The following is a 25,342-nucleotide window of genomic DNA, read 5'->3' on the forward strand; positions in this document are numbered from 1 at the left end:
AATCTATTAGTCTTACAACTATATAACATTTCGAACTGGACTTTCATTTCAAAAACAAATAAAACATCAACTAAATATTTAACAAACTTAACCAACAAAATATAAAAATAATAACAAATGAAAACCACAACCTACCTGGATGCTTATAGGTACATTCATTGATATTGTGGACATGACCGTAATGATTGCCATGGGCGGGTACTGGTGGTGGTTTCAATTCTTCGTATAAATTGGGTCGTCTGGGATCCCAAGTTGAGTGATTTGAACGCATACCACCACGTGCTATATATACCAAACACATACACACATATTTTCGTTTTACATATTTCCAAAAAATGTACATGTTTTTGGGTGGAAGGTAGTTTGATACCGGATCATTTGGAATGGGGCATTGGTTTTTGGGTTATTTGTTGAGGATATGTGTTGTTCGGGATTTTTTTGTTTAAATTAATACATTTTGTTTTTGATATAAATACACACACAGATATAGCAACACAAAAGTAATTGTTTAAAAAGCCATCAAAATATGAAAAAGAAATTAAAAGGAAACATTTACATTGGTATTTGTAAAAATTAAAAACAATTTTATATTTTACATAATTTTTATGAGAAAACTAATTGGAAGTCAGATAAAAAATAGTTCATAAAATGTTGCCTATTTTTAGGCAACACAAAGTTTTTCATAAAAAAATCTAACCCTCTTTTGATAATTCTTAAACTCAAGGGATAAATACCAGCTTTTGTTACTCTTTTGAATTGAAGAAAATATAAGCCACAAGATTTATTTAATCCTTAAAAATGTATTTTTTTATTTATTTCAGAGAAACCTGAACGTTTTCTGCTCTAGCCAAAAAAAATTCTTCACATGTAGGAGAATTTTTACCGCTAACAACAAAATACTCAGATAAAATTATTGATATGTTCTGAATTAGGCTTTACAAAATTTGTATTTTGTTTCTTTTTTTATAAAAATTCGAAAATTAACAAAAAATCCATTATTCACAAAAATTGGTAAAGGTGAACTATAGAGGGCGTTCCGCAGATTTTATAATGAACAATTAAATGATGTCAGGATCCTGATTTGTACTTCATTAGATATTTATCAAGTCTCAACTCGTTATTTGGATATGAAAAACGTGTCGCAGTAAAAGTAATAACTTCATGGTCATAAATGTGACGATTCATTAACATCAAATCTTGAATGGATTCTTTTTCCAGATATAGGAAAATTATATTCTCATACTGTTAACAGAGAACCCATGAAATAAAATAAATATGTTCTTAATTAGCCCTTGAAAAATTCAAGTTTTGTAAATTTTTTGTAATAATCCCAAAAAGAAAGAAATAGTATAGTTGTCGACACTGAATTATAGATGGCGTTTTGTCGATTGTTTATTGTAATTCTTCCTTGCGCTAAGATCTCGGGTGTATTAATTTTAAAATGTTATATCCTGACATCAACAAGGCAGTGAGATTATGTCGATTGGTTCTTTAATATTCTTATTTTGGGTTTGTTTTAACTTAGCTTAGTCTGAGTTTAACTGTTCAGATAATACAAAGGACATAGTTAACATTCAAATGTAGCTGGCATTGCCGAATCATTCAATTAAAAAACTATCATAGGTGTATTCTTCTTCAAATATAGGTGTACTTTTAAAGAAACAATTTACAATTTAACACGTAGATGGCGTTCTCCGGATGATGCAATGAAATCTTGGACATATCTTTTTTTTTAAATTCAGGAGACTTAAATAACCGTCTGATACTGTTATCTGCTCTAAAGTAAAAGCTAATACAAAACAGCGAGTTCTGATTAGCGATATTTAAACTATTAAATATAGCTTATCAGAACTCGCTGTTTTGTATTAGCTTTTACTTTAGAGCAGAAAATTAAAAAAAAACACTATTTATGAATAATTTGAAATGTAGATGGCGTTCCGTACGAGAAAGATCTGTTAACCACAAAAAAGTATGAAACAGATAATTCTCCGACAATATTTGAACATGATATTATAAATGTTCTCTCTTGCGACAATTTCGTCCGATCATATATTTGAATAAGGCACCTTTCATAAGATGACAGATGAGGCGAATTCCATTCAAGGAGGTTTTAAAATGGGCATAAAGATCTTTGGAAAGATTGGCCCCTAATATCAGTCCTGTTTTAACATATTTGTAGTTAACACATGCGAAATACACAAATAAACAATGTTACGTTACACAGCTCCAGAACGCGGAATATTGGTGACTATTTATCGGTCTTTAATCGATCGGTGACTTTGGCACAATATGAATTTCATCGCAGATTTCCCGGCCGTCCAACGCCTAATGGTGAAACACTGCGACGATGGCAAAGACGCTGCCGGCGTGGCAGACCCCGTAGTATCCGTTCTGCAGAAAATATTACTGCTGTAGCCGAGGATGTCATGGAAGCTACGTGCCACGCAAATGGATATCAGTCGGCGGTTTTTACATCGAATTTTGGTGCAAGATTTAAAGATGTTTCCGTACAAAGTCCAGATGGTGCATCAGCTGTTAGCTGCTGACGGCCAATCGCGTCTAACATACGCTCAAGCCATCCATATACACCACTAAGAAGAAGATGATTTTTCATCAAATATAATCATGAGTGATAAAACCCATTTCCATCTTAGCGGGTACGTAAATAAGCAAAATTTTCGCTTCTTGGGCACTGAAAAATCGCGTGTAACACACGAAGAGTCCGCTTAACGACTTCTTTTTGCCGACAGCAACGGCAACACTGCACGTGGCACAAGTGATATGCTGAAGGATGCATTTCCCGGGCGCTTTATCTCCCGTTTTGGAGATTTGAACTGGCCAGCAAGATTGCCTGATTTGACCGATCCAGACTTCTTTTTGTGAGGCTTTTGGAGGTCGAGGGTTTATGTGAACAAGCATCAGACTCTTTCAGCTCTGAAAGACTGTATCCGTCAAGAAGAAGGAAGTTTTGACCAAAATGATGGAAAATGCCATAAAAAGAGCTCATATTCTCGACTTTATATAAAAAACTAAAGGACCAAATAAAACTCATCTAAAATCAAAGTTTTTTTTTTTTTTTAAATTACAGCCAAAAAACATCGGAAGTTTACTTTTGTGCCACCTTGCATATGTTAGACATTGTATTTGGCGAAATAATTGAAATTCTCTATTGAAAATATGGTGTAGAGGTTTAATATGGTAGGGTTTTGTGAAACGGCGATCTAAAGAAAACCCGAAGTCGAGCAAACATCTGATAAATTATTGGCTTTTTTGGTCTTAAAAAAAAAACAGACGACATACAGTAAAATTCAATACGAATTATAACCAAATATGTATTCAACAGACACGTCTTGTATTATTGTTTATCTTGCTTAAGTATTGCTTACTTTTAGGGGAAACTTTTAAATGTGAGTCAATCAGCTGATTTTTCTCCATTGATTTTTATTTGTGTTGTTTTCCTTAAGTGATCAAACTTCCAATTAATTTTCCATTAATTAATTATTGATAAAACACATATATAAATATTGATATAAAAGTATGAAATATTATAAAAAATCTAAATTTCCAACAACATTTATTTTTGAAAAATAAAATATTACATGCAAAACACCAACTATTTTATAAAAATTATTAAGGCAAAAAAGAAGCCTTAAAAATTCTACATTTGAAATAATAATGTTTTTTTAACGACACCAAATTGAAAGAAATTAAGTTTCTCTTTGTAATGAACATGAGGTAATGGGCTTCTCGAGTAGAGATATGTAGTTTTCAGTTTGTATGATTTCAAAGAAGCTAAAGCCTGTTGTTCTTGTTGCTGTATGGACAAAATTATGCAAGGATCTTATTCGCATGTACAGGATTGTGTATATTGTATTTTCAGATTTGTATGTATAAATATATTATCCTTGCTTGCTTGCATTTTGTTTTTGGTTTTTCTTGGCAACAAAAAAGAGAATGCAATCGAAAATGTATCAAATCAAAACGATGGAATTCGATAAAAAAAGAAAAACTTCCAGTTGGTATTAATAAATGTTGTTTTGGAAAATTTAGATGCTTACTTATCACTGTACCTCGCTTGATCCGATCGCAGGTGTTGTAGTTGGAGCCGGGTACGGGTGGCAGCTTGCGGTTGGGTGGTGCAATATAGCCGAGTTCATCACGCAAATCGGGTCGTCTCTTGTCCAGGGTGGCGCCAGGTCCCATTGTCTGATTATAAACTACATCATCTAGAATTAATATTTGTCGGGTCCAAAAGAACGGAAAAGATATGTGTTGTAAATACTGAAGATGCTTTTACCAGTTTTTTAGGAAGAGTTCTCTTTTTTGTTTTTTTTTTTGTGGTTGTTAGAACATTAGCGAAAATTTTAAACATTCTTAATTTTTTTACTTTACTTCTGTTTATTATTTTTTTTTTTTAATATTTTTTGGTGCATTTAATGAAACAATCACAAATCATTCGAATTTTAGGTGCCATACTTCATGAAACGTCTTTTTTTTGTTCAACAAGTCACTCACAATCCTGGGCTAGTTATTTTGGTTTTGCTCAATTTGCTAAGAATTAATTACAGGGTGCTTACAACTGGTTCCAAAGAAACTTAAATAAACAATTACCAAATATACCAAACAAATTTGTTGTTCTTTAAAGGTGTTTTCTCTTTTTGCAATTAGGAAATAGAAAAATTAAGATTAATTTTAAGAACAATTAATTAATGTCTTCATGAATGATTACAGCGAGAGAATTTGGATTTTTGCGATTACTATTTGTTTTTTTAATTCATTTTCCAATTTCAATATTTTATTTTTATATAAAAAGCATCTTAGTTTTTATTTATTTTTTTTATAAAATTGGGGAATAATATTTGAAAGAGGGGTGGGTGAAGGGGGGTGTTTTTAAGAAATGTCAATTTTACACACAAAAATATGTAGTAACACAAAAATATGCAAAAAACATTTAATTTTGGGAACGAATTTTGAGTGAAAGATAGTGGAGAAAAGAGTCCAAGTTGGAATGAGAAAAAAAACTAATTGATATTTTGGTGGAGTAATATTTACACAGTTAAGTTGGGATAGTAGTGAGAGACTGGGGAGACAGAAAATTTGTTTATAGTATGATATATAAGTATATTTATAGGGGTATGAGATCCTTATTGTCAAAAACAAAATAAAAAAATCCACAATAAGGGGTATGGTTTTTAGTTGAGTGGGGGGAGAAGGGGTCTATATCCTTTTTAGGGTATTATTCTACAACATTTAACTAATATTGGGGAATATTGTTCTATTCATTTCATGGTATAAATATTGAGCCTCCAGACAAGGCAATAAAGGTACTCTGTACTGTCTTTTGTTAGAATTATCCGTTTTAAAGGCGTTTTAGAGCTCGTTGGATTTTATATTGATTTGTTGGTTATAAAAACTCCACCTTAGAGATTCTTTTTAGGCTAGCCTTGAGAGAACCCATATTTATACCACGATGGTACTTTTGAGTACTTTTAATCTTGTATCGCAAAAATTTTCATATTTTGCCAATTTTCGGTTAATGAGATGACAAAAATAAAATACATGTTTATAATTTATATATACACAAAAAATTAACACTGAAATTATGTACATTAATAGGTTTCAGAAATTATTTTAGAATATGTATGTATTCATGAGATGTGTAAAGTTTCGTATTTATTTATTTTTTAGAAATTATAATTTTTTTTTAATTTTTTTTAAATTTATGGCTTGCACACATAAAGACTTTATAAAAATAAGTTTGTATCTGTATGTATGCCAATATCACTTTTATTTTTGAATCGTGCTATAATTGGAAGTAAATAAATGCTGGACAATGGTTCTAAGCCTGTTCAAAATTAGAAAAAAGTTCGTTGGTGCTTATCTGTATATTTTAATGAGCGCCATCTTGAATAAAAAATAAAAGCACTTGGGCGCCATCTCAATGTCAAAAATTATTTATCCATTTTTATATTTGTTTATTTAAAGCATTGTCTACTGAAAATGTAGACGAACGAATGCTCTCAACGTTTATCAACGAAAAAAATCGAATCAGCAGATTTCATTTCAGGTGGTTGAAAAGTATGAATAAGACTTAAAAGGCGCCACAGGAATTAGAGTTATATATAGTGACGTTTCACAAACTTTCTGTACTCTAATATTATGTGTAACCGGGCCTTTAGTTGCAGCAATCTATACACTTGAAAATCTTTGCAACTTTTTGATAGAGAATTGTTCCCGTACTCATTTAAAAAGAGTTTGTAGTTCAAATTAAGAGAACACTTACAAATATAGCCTTCTCCTTTACTACTTTTAATATATTAATATTGCGTGAGAGGCTTTTAGATTTTTGATGTACCTAAGATGTCTCAAATTAGCAAAAATGTTTGTTGCGAATCTGTATATTTTAATATATTTTATTAATATTTTATTTTTAATGAGCGCCATATTCATTTCAAAAAATTACTTGGGCGCCATCTTAATATCCCAAATAATTCAACCATATTTTTCAGGCATAGAGCGCATACTTTTACGTGGAAATGGAAAATATTGTATAGCCTTAACACGGGAGAAAGTTTATAAGGTTCAGGTTTAGAATGCCGTGACTTCTAGACCATGCTAATATTTTTCAACATTACACTGGAATCGCTTTACGTGGAAGTGTGATTAATAAAAGGCTCAAAATGAGTAAAAGGATTCCTTGAGCCTCTCTATATATTTTAACAAGTTCCATCTTAAGGTTTAAAATAATTTGGGCGCCATCTCAATATGAACAATTGTTCAACTCATATTTGCATCTATAGGCTTAAACGGAAAACAAACAAGTACAGGTATGGTATGCGTGGATGATAAGGCAGAGTTTTTAGGAATTCGATTTTAAGTTCCTCACATGGCTTAATTTTTTCAATTGAGCGAGATGTGAGTGAGACAGGCACAGAAAGATTATTTGTGCTCCTCCACATTTTTAACGAGCGCCATCTCTATCAAATACTTTGACTCAGAGAGCATAATTTTGGGCGGAAAAGGAAAACATAGGGATTATTTTAACCGGACCAGTAGGAAGGCGTTATAAGATACATATTTGGTTTGCAGGGATAGAGTAAAACTGAAATTTTAAAAATTCCACTTTAGGGTACTATACCACCTTCCCGGCATGACTAACATTTCTTTTAATTAAGCATGAGAATCCCTTAACATGAGAGCGAGGTAAGACATGGATTTTTTACAAATACGACTTACCTAGAGAGGTTCAAAATAAACAAAAAGACCCTATTCTATATAATAGGAGCTATCCCAATATCAAAAATCATTTGGGCGCCATCTGAACGTGAAAAAATATTAACCCCATTTTTAAACATTGAAAGCATGCTTTTGGGCGGAAATTTAAACAAAACATTTATGTGATGCCGAAATTGTACTAATGAAAAAATTACATAAGGTTCAGGTTAAAAATAGGAGGAGTTCTAGAAACTGTAACTTTTTTCACACCTGGCATTTTCTTTTTTTGAATTCCTCATATAGCTATTTGTTCTAATTTCACATGAGAGACCTTTTACATGAGAGCCAAATGAGGAACGTGGTGTTTAAAATTTCGACGTATCTAGTAGGGTTCAAATGAAATAAAAATATCCTTGGCGCTTTTATGTGTTTTTCAACGAGCGACATCTCAAGTTCACCAATTATTCGCCTACATGTTACACGTTGATTGCATATTTTCGGATAGGAATGGAAAACGGACATTAACCGTACTAGCGGTAGTCAGGTTTGTTATAGTGGTATTTGGTGCTCCCAACGTGCGTTAATAACTCTATATTTATTTTCAAATAGAAAACATATTTCAAGGTGGCATTTTAGAAAACATTCATGAGCTAAGGGACGTTTTTGGAAATTCCCTTCTTTTAAGTACTCTGTGGCATTTTAACGGGGGCCCTCTCAATGACAAAATTGTTTGGGCGCCATCTCAACTTAAGAGCTAATCACTTCATATTTTTGACATAGAGAGCATTCCTTTGGGCGGAAATGGGAGAATAGAATATTTTTTAATATTTATTTTTAGTCCTGTTTGTGTGCAGCCATATTTTGATTTTCAAACCTTATTAAAATATTCAATTGATATTGTCTTTTTTTCTTGTAAAATGTTTGGTAATTTTGGTTTGTTTTTTGTTTGGAATTTTGGTTAAAAAGTGTTTCGTGTAAATATAATGTATATATATCCAAAACATGCTATAACATTTATAAATATCTATGTATATTTACAACACTTATAGTCTCTATTAGAAAAAAATTAAAAACTAAAACAGAGAACTGAATAACTCTATTTACTTAGTTCAAATATTCAGTTAATAATGAGTGACCTTTGAAACGTAAAATTTCCGCTTTGTTGTTGTGTACGATAAGCGGCCATCGATTTTATGTGTTTCGATTTTGTTTCGAAAATGTCAACAAAAAAACAGAAATAAAATAAAAAATAAAGAAAATATTAAAAAAAGAAAAAAATAAATTATTATATATAAGTAAAAATTATAAAAAAAAATTCTGGAATTAAAATTAGTAGTGAATTTTTACAAGAGCAATAACTTCTTTGGTTTTGAAACATCACTCAAAGTGAAACGGAGAGAGAGAGTGAGAACAAACTCTCAGGCATTCCACATCACAACAAATCAACCTACAATAGACATCCTTTTGTCCTCCACGTAAATCATCCGAACGCCGGCGTGACAGGGCAACACATACAACCAATATGCCCACAAATACAACAATAACGGTGGCAATCAGGGGTACCATAAAGTTTAGATCCAACCATTCGGGCATCCAGGCGGGCAGACGTATGCGGGTGTGTAAATTGCCAGAACCTCGGCCATCGTCGAGAGGGGCAACGGTTCCTTTTTGAGGTTATTGAGTTTTTTTTTTTCGGTTTCCATATTTAATTGTCCAGGATAAGGCCGTAGATTTGTTGTATTTCATTGTTGTTGTGTTTGTTGTTATTTTTTAACGTATACATGCATTTGTTTTGATTAAAATGAATGTTCGAATGTTGCGAAATATATTCGAAAATTAAATTCGAATTTGTGTAAAATTTTTAATAAAAATATTTTTAGATTATTTTGCAATATTCCAAATAAATTTCGAAATAGAAAAAGAAATGATTAGAATTTTTGGAAATTCATATTTACGTTATTCAAAATGTCATGAATTTTTAAATTCATTTTAGAAACGATTTAAATAATTTTGAGTAGAAACAATTTCAAGATTTTTTTGAAAAAATTAATTTTAAAAAATGTGGCAATTATTTTTTTATTTTTATTCGAAATTAAATTTTCAAAGATTATATTTCAAAATTTTCGAACATCATTATCATGATTATTGTTGTTGTTGTTTTGATTATGATTAGACATACAAAAGCCATTTAACGTCAAGCAAGCAGTTTTTTTTGTAGTGGTTGTTATTGTTGGAATAGTTTTTAGATAAATTTCGGTTTTTGTGGTTGTGTGAGTGTGAGTTCCCAAAATAATACAAATATTCAAAAAACAACACAAACAAACCGAACCAAAAAAGGACAATAACACATTTGTAATCAAATTAAAACATAACATGGACAGACATTGGTGTATCGATTACGTTTTTTTTTGGTTTTCAAATTTCAAATGAAAAGAGACAGAAAGAGAGAGAGAGACAAAAAAATCAAAATTAGTTTTCAACATTTTATAGATACCTTTGTGGTGATTGCCTTTGCTACGCAGTATACAAATAACAATTATGGCGATTATAATGACGAGCAAAGCCGCTACAACTGGCACAACTAAATTTAAGTTCGACAATATGATGCGAATTGTATCCTCGGCCGTTAATTCGGGCATATCGCGCGATGGGGCAATTGTTCCTGTAACAACCAAAGGTTAACCATATACAGAGATCAGGGAATTGTTAATTTTTGCAATTTGTTGTTGTTGTTGTTGTTGGACATAACCATAACCAATTAAATTAACAAACAATGTTTATTTCGTTTTTTTTTTCTGTCTTTCTTTGTAGATCAAAACAAAACTCATAAAAGAAATGCTACTTTGCAAAAAGTTGATAGGTTCGAACATTACCTTTGTACCGTTCTAATATACAAATACACAAAAAACATTTAATTAAAAAAGTTTTATAATTTAAATTGAATTATCATTAGAAACAGTAAAATATATATAGAGAGATAGAAAAAACGATTAGTAACACATAAAGAGAAAAATTTCGAGATTTTTTTTGAATTTTTTAATTATTGCTTGAAAGGGCTTGTATGTTCAATTTTTATTGTCAAATCATTTAAAAGTTTGCTATAACCTCAGGAAATTCGTAGTTTCTTGGGTCTATTTGAAGGGCGTATAAGTATTGACAATACTTATACGCCACAGTATTCCCAAAAGTTGTATTTATCTCTTAAAATGTCAACGGTTAATAACTTCTTATTTCAAAATTCATTAAATATTAAACTAAATTGAGATATCCTTAAGAATTGATTGTGCCCTAATCACCTAAAGAGCTAATGCAAAGAATCATCCTATTTAATTCATGTGAGTGAGATATACATGCCAAGAGAAGTCCAAAAATATCTATGGGCTCCTTTTTATATTTCAATCAGTCCCATCTTCTTGCCAATAACTATTTGGGCACTATCTTAAGTATCAAAAATTATTTACGCCATGTTATTATTTAAAATATCGTAGTTTAATTAAATAAATAAAGGGCGTATAAGTATTGACAATGCTTATACGCCACAGTATTCCATGAATTCGTATTTATAAAAATACATAGAATATCAAACTAAAGGGGACAACACTTAAGAAATGATTGTGTCCCAATCACTTACAAATGTCAAAGGAAGATTCATCCTATTTTAGGATTACAGAGAATAATTTTTTTCCTATCCCTTTAACTTGCCTAATCCCAAAGATCTTGAGGAGATCAATACTCAATGGGTCTTACAAGATCTAAGTTCAAAGAAATTGGAGGAATTGTTAAGTCATTCAGAGCAATTAATAAAATTTACGTTTGAATAGATGATTATTGCTTTCATCTGACATAAATTGTCTGCTGTTTAAGCTCTTGTGTTATATTTTAATCATGAAATGGGAATTATTTTCCTATGATCCTAAAAAATATCTAATGTTTCAAATAAGCGATGCGATATACATGAATATATTTAAAAAATCATAAATCATTCAATGTGGCGTATAAGTGAGGACATTAATTATACGCTCAGGAATGCTTTTTTGATTTATGAGATTTACTTGCTATTTTGGAAGTATTAATCTTCCTGGTGTATGTATATGTTTAATTTGAAGTTCAGAAATCCAAAAAAATATTGAAGTAAGTTATCGTGGAAGAGATGTTTAGTTTAATGCGGATAAGTATTGACGTTATTAATACGCCGTAGAGGTAACGGAATGCCATTCGTCAGAATTTGGAGGTTAACCCAGATATATGAAATGTATGAACATTTGGGCGTAGGAGTATTGACTTTACTTATACGCTCTATAACTAGCATAATGTAATTTCAATTTTGAAAACAATTCAAGGGCTCTCAGAATCTTAATTAAAGTAAGAGAGAAATTTGTATATGACTATTTGATGTAGTATTTATTTTCAAACTCCCTCCTTAGTGGACAAGTTACATGTGACCTATAGGAGTAAATCACATATACTCCCTCCTACAAAAAATACATCATTTTTATTATTCATTTTTTAAGATTTGTGGTTTAAGTTTTCAATGTATAACAGGATGTTATGGATATTTAGAATACCATTTGAATATTTTCTAGCAAAAAATATATGGTAAAGTTCTGAAGATTGTTAATTTCGCTAAGATTATTAAAGCGTATGAGTACTGGCATCATTTATACGCTGGGTAAATGATTCAATGGTCTTTAATTTTTTTTTAATAAAACGCAACCGTTTTATTACTAACCCACACAAAAATTGGTATGAATGTGGAAATTTTTCTCAACCTCAGGAGTTTTATGAAAAATGAAAATTTACCCAAATGCCATTCAAACTGCTATTATTGCAGAATAAGTGAAGAACATTTCTTTGGTTTATTTTCATTCATTTTTAAGGGGTGCGTAAGAGTAATGTTGACACTTATACGCTCTGAATCAAATAATGAAATTTTCCATTGCCCTGATTTTTAAGATCTTTATTTCGGAGGTGCTGTTAATTAAAGCGACATCAAAGTAACCTGGAATTTTCTTTGAAAAGTGTGATATCGGGAGGTTGAATCATTCTAAAGCAAAAATTTTTGCAGTGAGTTCATAATTTTATAAGAATCAAACGACGATTCTTAACAATTCTCCGAGTTTGAAAGAATTAAAAATTATATGTATTTTGATAACTAGTCTTTCGACTCATGCCCCTGTTAACTTTTCGTGAGAAAATGTCTAGAATTTTGAAATACAAATACCTTGAAATTAATCCAGTCCAAATAGAGAATATCGGTGTGAGAAAGAGATAGGCAAAGATCGTGGATCTGAAGTAATGAGCTCTTAACAACTCAAATTTTCGAATTAACAGGCCATCTACATGGCCTTATATTTGCAGCATAAAAAACTCCAAACTTTGAGGAGAACGCCTCAGAACTCACTGTGAACTGTTGGAATATCAAAAATTGGAATACGATGTGTATAATCATTGACGTTACTTATATACACGAGGAACTGTTCTCAAAATTTCATTTAACATCATTTTTAAGACTATAGAAATTTAAGCTACTAAAGGCCCTCCTAATGTATTGTTGCATACAATTCCTGTGTTTTAGATCACATTTATGTAACAACTGTGACTTATATATTAGAAAAAAAACTGTGCAATTACTGCGATTAATAAAAACTTGGGAACATCTCTGAATGATTGGGAATTACCCTGAATAACTTTATTTTCAGAGGATGTAGTCGATGCGTATAACTATTGTCGTTGCTTATACGCACCCTACATTGATTGCTTGCTGATGCGTATAACTAATGATGTTACTTATACGCCCATTGCATGTAATTTGGGAGGATATTTCAATTTTTCTCAATAGAAAAGAACATTTGATCCTTAAATGGATTTCTGATCACATGTTGAAGTTTTCAGAGAATATGATATCAAAAGCAATTTTGAGCAACCCAGCTGATTTTCGGTGGTTTTCACAAGAGTTAATTTTTCTGCTGAAAATATATCTTCATAAGGTAATATTTCTCTAACCTATCGAGAATGGAATCATAAAGAACAAGCGCTTTATTTTTATTTCAATTAATAGTGCACTAATGGGTATACGTTTCGACGTTACTTATACGCTCGTTATTCATTTTAATATTTCCTTATTTTCGTTGACATTTCGAATAACTTGAAGTATTGACAATAAAAATTGAACACTTAGCCCCTGCAGTTAGTTTCTTCTGTATTTCGTTTTTATAATTTTAAGAAACAAATTAAATTAATTCTAGAAGGCATAATTAACGATTTGTGTATGGAACAAAATTTTGAAAAATGTAATGGTGAATGGATTAGAAAAAAGTAATATTATTTTACATGGACGGCATTTAAAAACGCTTAAAATTTGTAAACTTAAGTTCTAGTATAAATTTCTGTTAAATTAACTATAAATGCAATTTGTTTTTTTATTTTTTTTTTTCATTTCATTGGAATCCTTAACTGTTTCTCTTTTTTAAAAAAGCAGCGCGCATATGAATGGAAATAATCAATAAAAACGTTAAAAAACTTTATGAAAAATAGTAACAACATTCCATAAAAATAGTAACTCTAATTGGTTTTCATCAAACATAACCATAACAAGTACTAGGTAATATTTTAATTGAGTAAGTTTATATTGTTTAGAGGTAGGTTATTTAATAAATTAACTATTATTTATGATGTTGATGTTTCTTTTGTAATTATTTTAAGGTAATTTTTTTATTAAAAAAAAATGGGAACGAAAACAAATTGAAAATTTAACTAAAACTAAATGTTAAAGGAAATTTTCTGGATAAATCGAAAAAAATAAATACTTAATTAAAAAACGAAATAAACTGTTCTCATGTTTTTTTTTTTTTTTTTTGTTTTGTTGCTCTGTTGCTAGACAAGGACAAAAATAATGTTTGTTTGCTTTTTATCTGAGATGATGATCTTAAACTTTGGTTGTTGCAGGCTAAGGAAAATTATAAGAATAATAATAATTATAACAATAACAATAGTTGTAATAGCAGTTTTTTTATAAAACCCCATATATAAATCGATTTTGGAAATCAAATTAGTATGCTTTCTCATCTTTGCTCATTTTTTTCTTTTCTTCTTCAACTTCTTTAATATGAACTTAAAAAAATGTGTAATTATTTTTTTTAAAGAATAAATAAATAAAAATGAAAAAATTTGCTAAAAATAATGCAAAATTATATACGAATATGAAATGAAATTAAACTTTAGCTGTGTATAAAAATATGTGAACGTTTCTAAATCAGTTAGTAGTGTTGACAATAATGTGTTTAACAAAGTACTCGTTTCATGTCCCATAACAGTATAATATTAATTTTTTTTGATTTTTATTATAAATAAAAATTTGTTTTAGACATAATACATGTACTAAATATTATTTTTTATTGTATATTTTTGATATAAAATCTCATTGCAAATAATATATATTATTGTTTGAATTACTAAGTAATATTAAAAAAAAACGTATTAAACAATGACGCATTCTTGTACAAGTATCTATTAAAGATTATACATTTTATCCCAAAAAATCTATTTATTTTGTTTTAGAATCAGTTTTGACCTTCCTAGTTTATATTCTTTGACTTGGTGGCTCATGGGTGCGGATATGTATTGTCGTTACTAATACGCACATATTTTGTGCTCCCCATAAGCAGCTTCGTTCCGCCATGGAATGACCAATTGTTTTTGTTTTTTAAAATTTCATATAAATTGCATTAATTTTAATTTTTGAGGCTTTCCTCTATTTACGTCTTTGTAGTACTTATTGATGTTACTTATACACCTTACGTTTCTGGATTTCCTTTACTATATTTTCTTTCCTATATTTACATATTGAACGTCTTATTGGTTATATGCCCTCACAATCTGTAAGTGCTAATAGGAAGAATTTCCTATGGTTTGAGATTAGAAGCATAGCCATTGGCTTGGGGATTTGAAGACGTTTTTGATCTGATTTAAAGAATGTTTTTTTTTTTTTTGTGACTTGGGAAACTCTGTTCATAGCGTCGAAACAAGATAGCTTCTACTTTTTGACGGTGAAAATTAAATGGCCTAAACAAAGTCCCATCAATTCTGGCTTAGAGTTCTTATCCCGAGATCTCCATAGAATTCGCATCTAAGAATACTTATCCAGGAATCTGACTCCCTGATCCCGATCCCATTTGTTAAGTCCGTATTGGAATCTCCTGTCGTAGTATCTATGCATATCCCTTTAGAACATTGCCTTTGTGCTTATTAAGCTCTCCAGCCATTGTTTTCCTCCATAGTCTTGTAGAGTCTTGCTTGAGTACTTATCAAGGATCCGTGTGGTTGTAAATTCTGTTTGCCGATTGCTTGAGTACTTGCTAAAGTATCTTCCCGAAATGTGCTTGCATATCCTTCTAGCAGCTTGCTTAATTTTTTATAAATATCTCTTGTAGTAGTAATCTAGCGTTTCCTTGTGGAGTCTTGGTTAGGTATTTATTAAGGTCTCGCAGCAATATCCATGCATATCCTTTTAGATCCTTGCTCGAGTTCTTATTAGGTCTCTCCCAGTAGTATACCTATGTATCGCCGTTCTTCAGTATTTATTAAGGTACATCACAACAGAATCCTTGTATATCCTGTAAAATCCTTGCTCGAATTCTGCTTATAGTTTCCTTGTAGCAACTTGCTTGAGTTCTTTTTAAGACCTTTTGGAGTAGTATCCTTGTGGAGCATTGCTTAAGCACTTACTGCATTATCCTTGCATATCGTTATAACGACTTGCTTAAATGCTTATTAAGGTGTATCATAGCAGAATGCTTGTCGTGCTTTACTTAGGTACTGTTTAGGGTCTCTTAAAAATCCTTATATATCCATATAGAATTATTTAGTATCCTTGCATAAGTTAATCTGCAATTACCCTTGCATATCCTTTTAGATTTCTTACATTAGTATTATTTAGGTGTCTTGCAGTACAATGCTTGCATATTCCTGTAGAGCCTTGTTTGAGAACTCATTTAAGCATCCTTGCATATCCTTGTAGAGGCGTGCGGTAGAATCCATGTTTGTCCAGTTCCGATCTTACCCATTTCCCTGTGAAGATCAAAGTACTTGGCCAGGTCTCTGTTATATCAACCCCAATTTTGGGGCTCCCCCCGATACGAGTCGGATGAGTATTACAAAGAGATTTTTTAGTGTAAATATAATTAGGTGAATTAGTTAGTCTCTTTTCTGAATTCCCTAAAAATAAAGTTAAATCAAGCAGAAAAATTCTTCATTTTCTCTGAATGAAATAAATTTTGTGGATACTTGGGCCCCGGAGAAGCTACTCTCAAAGAGGAAATCTAACGTACACTTTACTTGTTCTTAAAAGAAACCTAGTTTTTTGCTCGAAAAAGGTGACCCTGGATTTAATAGGCGGATGATCTTTTCTGCCAAACAATTTCCGGGTGCATCCTCATATTTTGAATGGTGCAGAGAGGGATATAATTAAAGGCAGAACACAGATTTTCTCACGATGGAAACATACTTTTGAGCTAGAGTGTTGCAAGAGTACGACTTTTGCGAAGTTTATTCTCCACTCTTTTATCTTACGTGGTGGAGTTCGCGAGACAGTCGTGTTCGTAAAAGAATTACATCAAAGAGTGTGACAAAAACTAAAGAAGCACTCGGAAAGAGTGCAATCTCCTTGATATGGACCAAATTTTAATGTCACTCGAAGTCGAGCAAGGCCTATTCGATTGTATAAGAGTTGCATAGAAAAATAGAGTATGCTCAATTTTTTTTTTTTTTTGCTCACAGAAGAATTCATGCTCGAATTCAAGCAAGAACTTAGGTCGAACGTATTGCGACAGGCCAACAGTTCACTTTCAGCTATAACGGGAAGCAGTTTAAATAAAATAATAATAGATAAATCTCTACCCATCCTTCAGTTAAATGAGCGACTATACTGTCTTTGAGTACCTAAAGAGAGGACATGTAGACAAGATGTTAGAGGAAGTGAGCTAAATTCACAACAGACAAGTTGTCTGGGACGCAAAGGCAAATGTTAGCCGAAATTAACCGAAAAGGCCCTGGCAACACAACAATATGTCCTAAACATAATTTTTCTCATTTTTCGAGTGCCGATATGTTTCGTCTATGCAGCTTAGAGGCACAAAAAGGCTTCGCTATGCCGTAATTGATTATGGACCTCGGCTACTTATTTCTAGCAAAGAGGTAGACTTAGAACAAGCTCATGATTTATAAATATACATTTCTTTCTAAACAACAACATGCTTATTTCTATTTATTAAATGATCCAGTTTATAAACTAAAAAAAATAATATTTCGTATAATGGGAAACATTTTTTCGAATATTCTATTTAAGTAGATTATAATGGAAAATTGGAAATGGAAAATTCTTAATCTCACGAACTGAAAAGAACATATTTATACATTCTAAGACACCAACATCCTCTAAATATAACTTTCTTTTTCTATTTTATCGTACTTTTTTTGTTGTTGCAAAATGGTCAACACAGTACTTTTTGTTTGTTGGACCTGCTCTAATATTTGACCTCTCTAAATATATTTTTTTACATAAATAACAATAAATTGTGTATTATGATTTACAGCATGCCATCATATTTAAGATTACACAAATACAGACACACATTATTTTGCATACACACACAGATTGGCGCATATCTTTGCAAAGGATGGCGAGGGGGGAGATATATTCATTTTAAGGGGACATAAAACGAGTACTTCAGTTCATTGCAACACTTTTACTAATTTGTAAACTATAAGAATGATTTAATAAAAAATTAACTAAAAAAAATAACGAAAAGAATAAAATTAGTCAACTACAACTACACGATTCAAATCATTCAGTGTAGGTGATTTTTGTTTTTTGTTCATTTGGTTTCAGCTAAACAAAAAATTCAAAGAAAAATGTAATGGTGCTCATCACTAGTAGTAAGCAGCAGATGTTCACTAAAAACTACTTAATTTTTTCTCTTTTGGTTATTCATCAACAGTGGGAAAAACAAATTGCATTTATGCAATAATTTTTAATTTTTTGGGTTATAGAACTTTTTTTTTGTTGCTCAACTTGTTTACAAAAACTTAGATTATACTAGGGTTCAAAAAGATATTCTTTAAAGAAATTACAAAAAAAAATCAACGGAAATTTCAACAAGCCTTTTGAAAATGATAATTTTATACAGTGCTATAAAAAAATTAAATAAAAAAAAACATTTTTACACAAGACGAAATTAAGACATTTTTTGTTTCAGATAAAGAAGCATAATGGAAAAGAAAATTTAAAGAAAATCATAGTTTTTTTTTTGGTATTTCTTTACATTGAAGCAGGTGTAGCTTTACTTTCTGGGTGGAAAGAAATGTTTTTTTGTTATTTGTATATTTTTCTATTTTAAGGTTTATGGGCAAATTTCATTATTTAAAATAATTTAATTTTATATGTTCCAATTTCAAGTCAATTTTTTTTTATTCCTTGCCATAAACCTTAAAACATCACGTAGTATCAACATTATGTACAAAAGCAATGTCTTTACAAAATCAGGGGAAAGGGAGGGAAGCCATTTTAGTTTTCCTTCTATCGCAGAAAACTAAAAATATTTCTCCCATCTCTTTTTAAAAGGACCCATTAGGGTCCATAAAATTCAAATACAAATTGGAAAACAGAATATAAATACCTCCAGTTACGGTCAATGTTGCAAAATCATATTCAGCCACAGTGAAGCCGGCAGAGTTGTGGGCAGTGATACGTAAGTTATACCAGGTGGCAGGTTCCAAATCCAAAACAACGTAGTTATTGTCGGGCTTAACATTATTCGAAATTTGATTCCATTCGATTTGGTCGCTATAATTTGAAAAATAAAAAGTTTTAAAACAGAAAAAGGAGTAATTAGTTGAGAGATATAAAGAAAACACAGTTAAAGCTTTAACTTCTTGTGGTTCAGAGGTTGTTCAGAATTAAATAGTATATATTAAACTAAGAAGTGTCCGCTACTTCGTCAGCGAAAAGTCCAACTCAACATTTTAGATTCGTTCCAACAGTCCGTGTCTTTTTAGTACTCAAAATTGTTGAGTTCGACAAATTTTTTTAATAATAAAAAATTAATACAGAATTTCAGTTCTTTGATTTCGTCCATTACCAAATTTAGTACCGTTTAGTAGTTTTCGTACAATTACAGGACACATTTCTCAATACCAGATACCAACAAAGACCTCAAAAACAAATTTCGGGACTCTAGCCGTAGCGCTTCACTCAATACCAAATTTGGAATTATTTAGTACTTTTCGTAGAATTATAGTACCAATTTCCCTTACCACCTCTATATCTCCACCACAGTCACCAATCGTGACATCTATATCAAATTTCAGGATTTTAGCTCTATTTTTTCACCCAACACCAAGTTAGTACTATTTAGTACTTTTCCTATATTTATAGTATACCTTTCCAAAACTAACCCCCATATCTCAACAACAGATACCAAAAGAGGCTTCAATACCAAATTTGAGGATTTTAGCACTATCCCTTCATCCAATACCAAATTTAGTACCACTAACTACTTTTCGTACAATTAAAGTACACATTTCCACAAACACGTCCAATTTAGTATTATTTAGTACCTTACGTACAATTATAGTACACATTTCAAAAAAACAACCACCATACCTCAATGCATGATACCAACAGAGTCCTCAATATGAAATTTGAGGAATCCAGCCTTATCTCTTCACCTAATACCAAATTTAGTACCATTTCGTACTTTACGTACAAATATACGTCCAAATCTCAAATACAGATACCATGAGTAGTAGTAGTAGTAATCTGAATATCAAATTTCCGAATTGTATCTCTATACCTTTACTTAATACCAAGTATAGTACCACTTAGTACTTTTCGTACAATTAAAGTAAACATTTCCTAAACCATTTTCATATGTCCAGGCTATAATTATACCAGGGAATGTTCAGGACCAATTTTCAACAACACTTCTTTATAACAAACCATTTACCAAAAAGGATCAAAATACTAAATTTCATATTTTCAGCATTATCCGTTCACTCAAACCGGAATTGTAACAAATTTAGTACACTTCGCGTACTTTTAGTACATGTTTTCAAAATCACCTCCTTACATCCCCCCATTTCCAAGAATTAAATTTCAGATCAAATTTCCAGATTTTATCACTATCCGTTCTCACAATTCTCAGAGGTACCAAATTTAGTACATTTTAGTATTTTTGGTACGCAAAATGGTTAGAAGTTCGAAAAAAACCCTTTAGATTACCTATCCTACACAACATCAATGACTCTCACACCAAATTTCAGATTTTCAGCTCTTTTCTTTCCCCAAATACCAAATACTTCCCTCACCCATATATCGAATTTAGTACCATTTAGTACTTTTTAGTACATATTTCCAAAACCAGCTCCAAATCTTAACCCTACACAGATTTCAAGCAATACCAACCAGTGCCAAAAAGCACATTTCGTATGCTTGCAGAACAAATTTCCAACTCCAACCCATTATTTTAACCATATGCACCAGCAGAGACCCCAATACCATCATTTCAAATTACCAAATAAATCCGCTCAATCAAAACCAAATTAGTACACATAAGTACGAATTTCCGTTCTCTCAACATTTAAATTGCACCAAGTTTAGTACCATTTAGTACACATAAGTACGAATTTCCAAAATGTTCTACACATCTTAATAATCTTATTTCCAAATTTTAGAATTCCAGCTCTATCGGTTCACCCAAATCGAAATTGTACCAAATTTAGTACGATTTAGTACTTTCGTGCACATAAGTACAATTTTCAAAAACTACTCCTCGACCTTGATTCCCGTTCCTAATTTCATGTTTTCAGCTCTAATCTTTCATATGATACGAAATTGTACCAAATATAGTACATTTTATTACTTTTGGTACAATTATGGTGCGAATTTCCAAGAACCCTTTGACAGATTCATCATACACTCAGTTCACTCACCAGTGACCCTCATTCCAAATTTAACAGTCCTTCATCTTCTGGTACGTCAAATACGTACGTCAGGGGTTCCTTTCCTTTTAAAACTTTTCGTACCGTTCTGGCGCGTATTTCTAAAAATCTATCCTTATCTGGCCCCTTCGGACCATGAGCGACCCTCATCCAAAATTTCAAAATTCTACTTTCAGCCGTTTCGCCTGGGCATTGATGAATCGTTACGTCAGTTAGTCAATCAGTCAATAAATTTACTCTCTTATTAATACAATGTTATAGGGACGTTATAGGGTATCCGACAAGGACGTAATGACACATTTAATATTCCCTTCTTGCCACTGTACCCAGGATATAGAAATACATACCGTTTCTTGTTTTCCACCACAAAGTGAGACATGGGGCAACCGCCATCCTTCCAGGCCTTGAAGTGCAATGAGACCGAGTTCGAGGAGACTTCAATGAAACGGGATTTCTCTGGCAACTTGGGTTTGTAGCCCTTGGTGCGGGTGTTCAAGATGTCAGAAGCTTCGCCGGCGCCAATGCTAATAAAAAAATTAAAATTTTTGAAAAATTATTTTCGATTCAATTTCAGATTTAATTTTTAAACAACAAAACATCAAAGATGTTGGAAAGAGGTGGTGCTTTCGAAATCCCAAGGATCTTACTTATTGAATCCTGTAGCATAAACCTGATAACGTGAACCACACAGCAAATTGTCAATTGTGAATTTCTGGGCATCAACGGCAACTTCAGCGGTTTCCCATTCTCCGAATTCTAAAAAAAAACAAAAAAAATCAAACACAGTCCTCTCACACTAACCTCCCGCTTCAGAACTGCCCACTTACCTGGCTTGTAGTGCAAAGTGTAACCATGCAGAGGAGCAGTATCACCTTCATGGGGCTTAACCTTAACAGTCAACGAATCAGTGGTGGTGGCAGACAGCGTTACTTGAGGCGACATGGGTGGGGCCAAAACAATCAATTTATGGGTAATCGAATCCTTGGCAATGGAGTTCTCAGCATGGCAGGTATAGTCACCAGCATCTTGACGATTGACAGATTTAATCAGTAGAGATCCATCGGGCAGGACACGCATACGATCATTGCCGGTGAATTCAACACCCTTAATCTTCCAGGTAATATCAGGTTGAGGTGATCCCACGGCCAAGCAAGGCATTTTGGCGTCTTCCTTAAAGGTGGCAGTGAAAGTATCATCGAATGAGGCAATCTTGGCAGGAACTTGATCGCTGGGCATGGCAACTATGCTCTTTGAGGGTTGACCTTCGCCAATGTTGGTGCTGGCAGTGACCCAGAATTCGTAGGGGCTGTTCTTTTCCAATTCAGTGGCTTCGTAGCTCATTTGGTAGTGGGGAATCTTTTGGCTCTTGGGTTCACCTTCGGCTCCTTCAACTTTGGTGTAGACGGTGTATTGTTGGATAATGCCGTTGGGTTGTGCTGGTGGGCGCCATGAGACCAAAATGGCAGCTTGACCCATGACCAGGGCCTTGACATCGGTGGGGGCTTCAGGAACTGTGGGAGGAAAATAAAATAAATTAGATTTTTTGTTTTTGAAAATTAAACTCCCAAAGGCTTACCATCAGGTTCGGTTTGGCAGTGAATTGGAGCGCTGCGAACACCATCACCTCCGGCAGTGGTGGCCAAAACTTGCATGGTGTAGTTGGTGTATTTCTTCAGGCCATGTAAAACGGTGTCCGAGGAGGCAGTCTTCTTGTAATGGCGTTTGGTTTCATCTAAAATTTGGATAAATTAGTTTCTCTACAAATTTCCCTTTCCCCTTCTTTATGGCCTCCCATACTTACCATACCACTCTTCACTGGGAGCATAGACAACCTTGTAAGTCTTGATCACACCATTGGCCGATTCCAGTGGGGGACTGACCCAGCTAACACGAATTGTCTGCGAAGTCAAGGTGGTGCAGGATGTATCACTTGGTGGCTGGCTGGGGGTACCTTCGGCAGTGAATTGTTTCTCTTCATCGCTCAATGGACCGGCACCAATCTTATTGAAGGCCTGTATGACCACCGAGTATTGGGTGTAGACACGCAAATTATTCAGTTCCAAGTTATGTTCCTTGCCTTCTTCAGTCAAAAAGTTCACAGTTTCAAAGACATACGAGGAGTTGGTGTTGGAGAGCTTGTATCCGACATAGTAGCCCAAAATTTCGCCATTCCATTCCGAGCGGGTGGGTGGTTTCCAGGTGACACGCAATGTGGTCTGGTTGACAGGTTCGACTTTGATGTTTTGTGGTTTTCCAGAGGGAGCTTCTTCGGCGGTGATAATGGTAACAGCTTCGGATGTCTGCGAGGTTCCAATGGCATTTTCGGCAACAATACGAATGTTGTAGGTTGTGGCTGGGTTCAATTTTTGCACCTGGGCTTCAGTGGTATCTCCGGGCACCATAACGCGATCAATTTCATCCCAAGAGGCACGAGAGCGTTTGAATTCAATGATGTAACGGGTGATGGGGGAATTGCCATCGTAGGGTTGGGCCCAGCTCAATTGTACCGAACGTCCAGATTTGTCCAAAACCTTGAGGGCATATGGCATTTCGGGAACCTCTTGAATAATCATGTTAATGCTAGCATCATCTGAGCCGAAGGCATTGGTGGCAACACAGGTAAACAAGGCCGAGTCGGAGCGTTCAGTACGTTTGATGGAGAGCGAAGACATAACACCGGTGGACAAAATCTCTTCACGAATGGTATAACGGTTATCGTTCTTGGGGTCCAAACGCATGTTGTTCATGTTCCATAAAATGCCAATGGGTTTCTCACCCTTAGCTTCACATTGCAGGACGGCAGGTTCTCCACGGCGGGCGGTTTGGTTACGCAATTTTTCGGTGAATTCTGGTGGAGCCTGGACACTGATCATAATGACGGCTGACAAACCTGAACCGATGCCATTAATGGCCTCACACAAATAATAACCTTCGTTGGTCTTTTGGATGTTGTCAATGTGGAGGGTGCCTTCTTCAACGCGAATGTTGTCGTTCTTCTTCAAATCCTTGTATTCACCGGGACTGTTGCCTGATAGAGAGTGTGAGAGAGAAATATTAAAATATCAAAAGTAAATTAAATAATTTTGTGTATTGTACTTACCCACAGCTTTCTTCCAGGTCAATTGTGGTTTGGGGAAGCCATCAGCCTTGCATTCAACTTTAGCATCTGAGCCTTGGGCAAAAGCTTTGTCGGTGGGTTCCAAAATCCATCTTGGTGGTACTGTTGTTTTTGTTTAATTGTTGGGGAAAATTTCGGAAATTTGGAGAAACAAAGAAAAATAATGTTAATACGATTTTCAAAATTTTGTAAATTTTAAGAATAGAAATTTATAAAACATGCGGCAGTGGATTTTTATTTAATAAACGGACCGACGGACAGACCATAGAAATCGAAATAAAGTGATTTATTGTTTTTTTATTTTTGGATAAATTTATTAATTTTTATTTCTATTTTTCATAGTTTTTGATATTTTGAATAAAATCGAATTTCTAAAACCACTTGATTTCATTTCCATTGCGTTTACTTACGGTTTCCAGCAAAATTGTGGGCAAGTTATTTACATGTTTTTTGTGGCATTTTAGAAAATTTTGGCATATTTTCTATAACTATAATGATTTCTTATATTTTAAGGTTATTTTTTGTATATCAACCACAGGAGATTGAAATATAAGGCCTTTAGGGCGTAAAATTTGTTCAAAACACATCTTAAAATATAAAAAAATTGTCAACGAAACAATATTTTAATTCCGAAATTTTGGCCTTTTAACAGTTCTACGAGTCAACTGAAGCTAATTTTTTGAAAAAGAAAACAAATCCTTGATCTCAAATACGTAAAGCCTACTTTTAGGCTAAAAAAAATACTCTTGGACCTTGTTGCAAGAAATCCATAATTTATAAAATTATCATTTGATAAAAGTATTTTTAAATTCTTGGTTTGAATTTTTAATTTGAAAAAATATTATCCATTTGAAAATCGTTGTTGGATATTGAAGAAAAAAATTGAATTTAGCTAATTTTTTTAAAACAAATATTTTAGCTGGAATTTATTTTCATGTTTAGGACTTAAAGCTTAAGGATGAATATGTACTATTAATGTATATATCGTAAAGTATACTTCTAGGAGGAATAATT

The 25,342-nt window shown here is 32.7% G+C and overlaps 1 protein-coding gene across 1 annotated transcript in view; it reads right to left on the reverse strand.

The window, feature by feature from the left end:
- Positions 1–25,342, reverse strand: part of LOC101901133 (cell adhesion molecule Dscam2) — a 213,160-nt gene that overhangs the window by 23,941 nt on the left and 163,877 nt on the right. The window contains exons 9-18 of the mRNA XM_020035151.2: positions 24,311–24,430; positions 23,012–24,238; positions 22,787–22,942; positions 22,038–22,721; positions 21,858–21,966; positions 21,558–21,734; positions 18,888–19,054; positions 8,667–8,879; positions 4,071–4,226; positions 136–282 (exon numbers count right to left, since the gene is read on the reverse strand). Coding sequence (XP_019890710.1) covers positions 136–282; positions 4,071–4,226; positions 8,667–8,879; positions 18,888–19,054; positions 21,558–21,734; positions 21,858–21,966; positions 22,038–22,721; positions 22,787–22,942; positions 23,012–24,238; positions 24,311–24,430 — 3,156 coding nt within the window. The remainder of the gene's footprint in view (positions 1–135; positions 283–4,070; positions 4,227–8,666; positions 8,880–18,887; positions 19,055–21,557; positions 21,735–21,857; positions 21,967–22,037; positions 22,722–22,786; positions 22,943–23,011; positions 24,239–24,310; positions 24,431–25,342) is intronic.

The sequence above is a fragment of the Musca domestica genome, unplaced genomic scaffold, assembly GCF_030504385.1.
Source record: "Musca domestica strain aabys unplaced genomic scaffold, Musca_domestica.polishedcontigs.V.1.1 31, whole genome shotgun sequence".
Taxonomy (NCBI): domain Eukaryota; kingdom Metazoa; phylum Arthropoda; class Insecta; order Diptera; family Muscidae; genus Musca; species Musca domestica.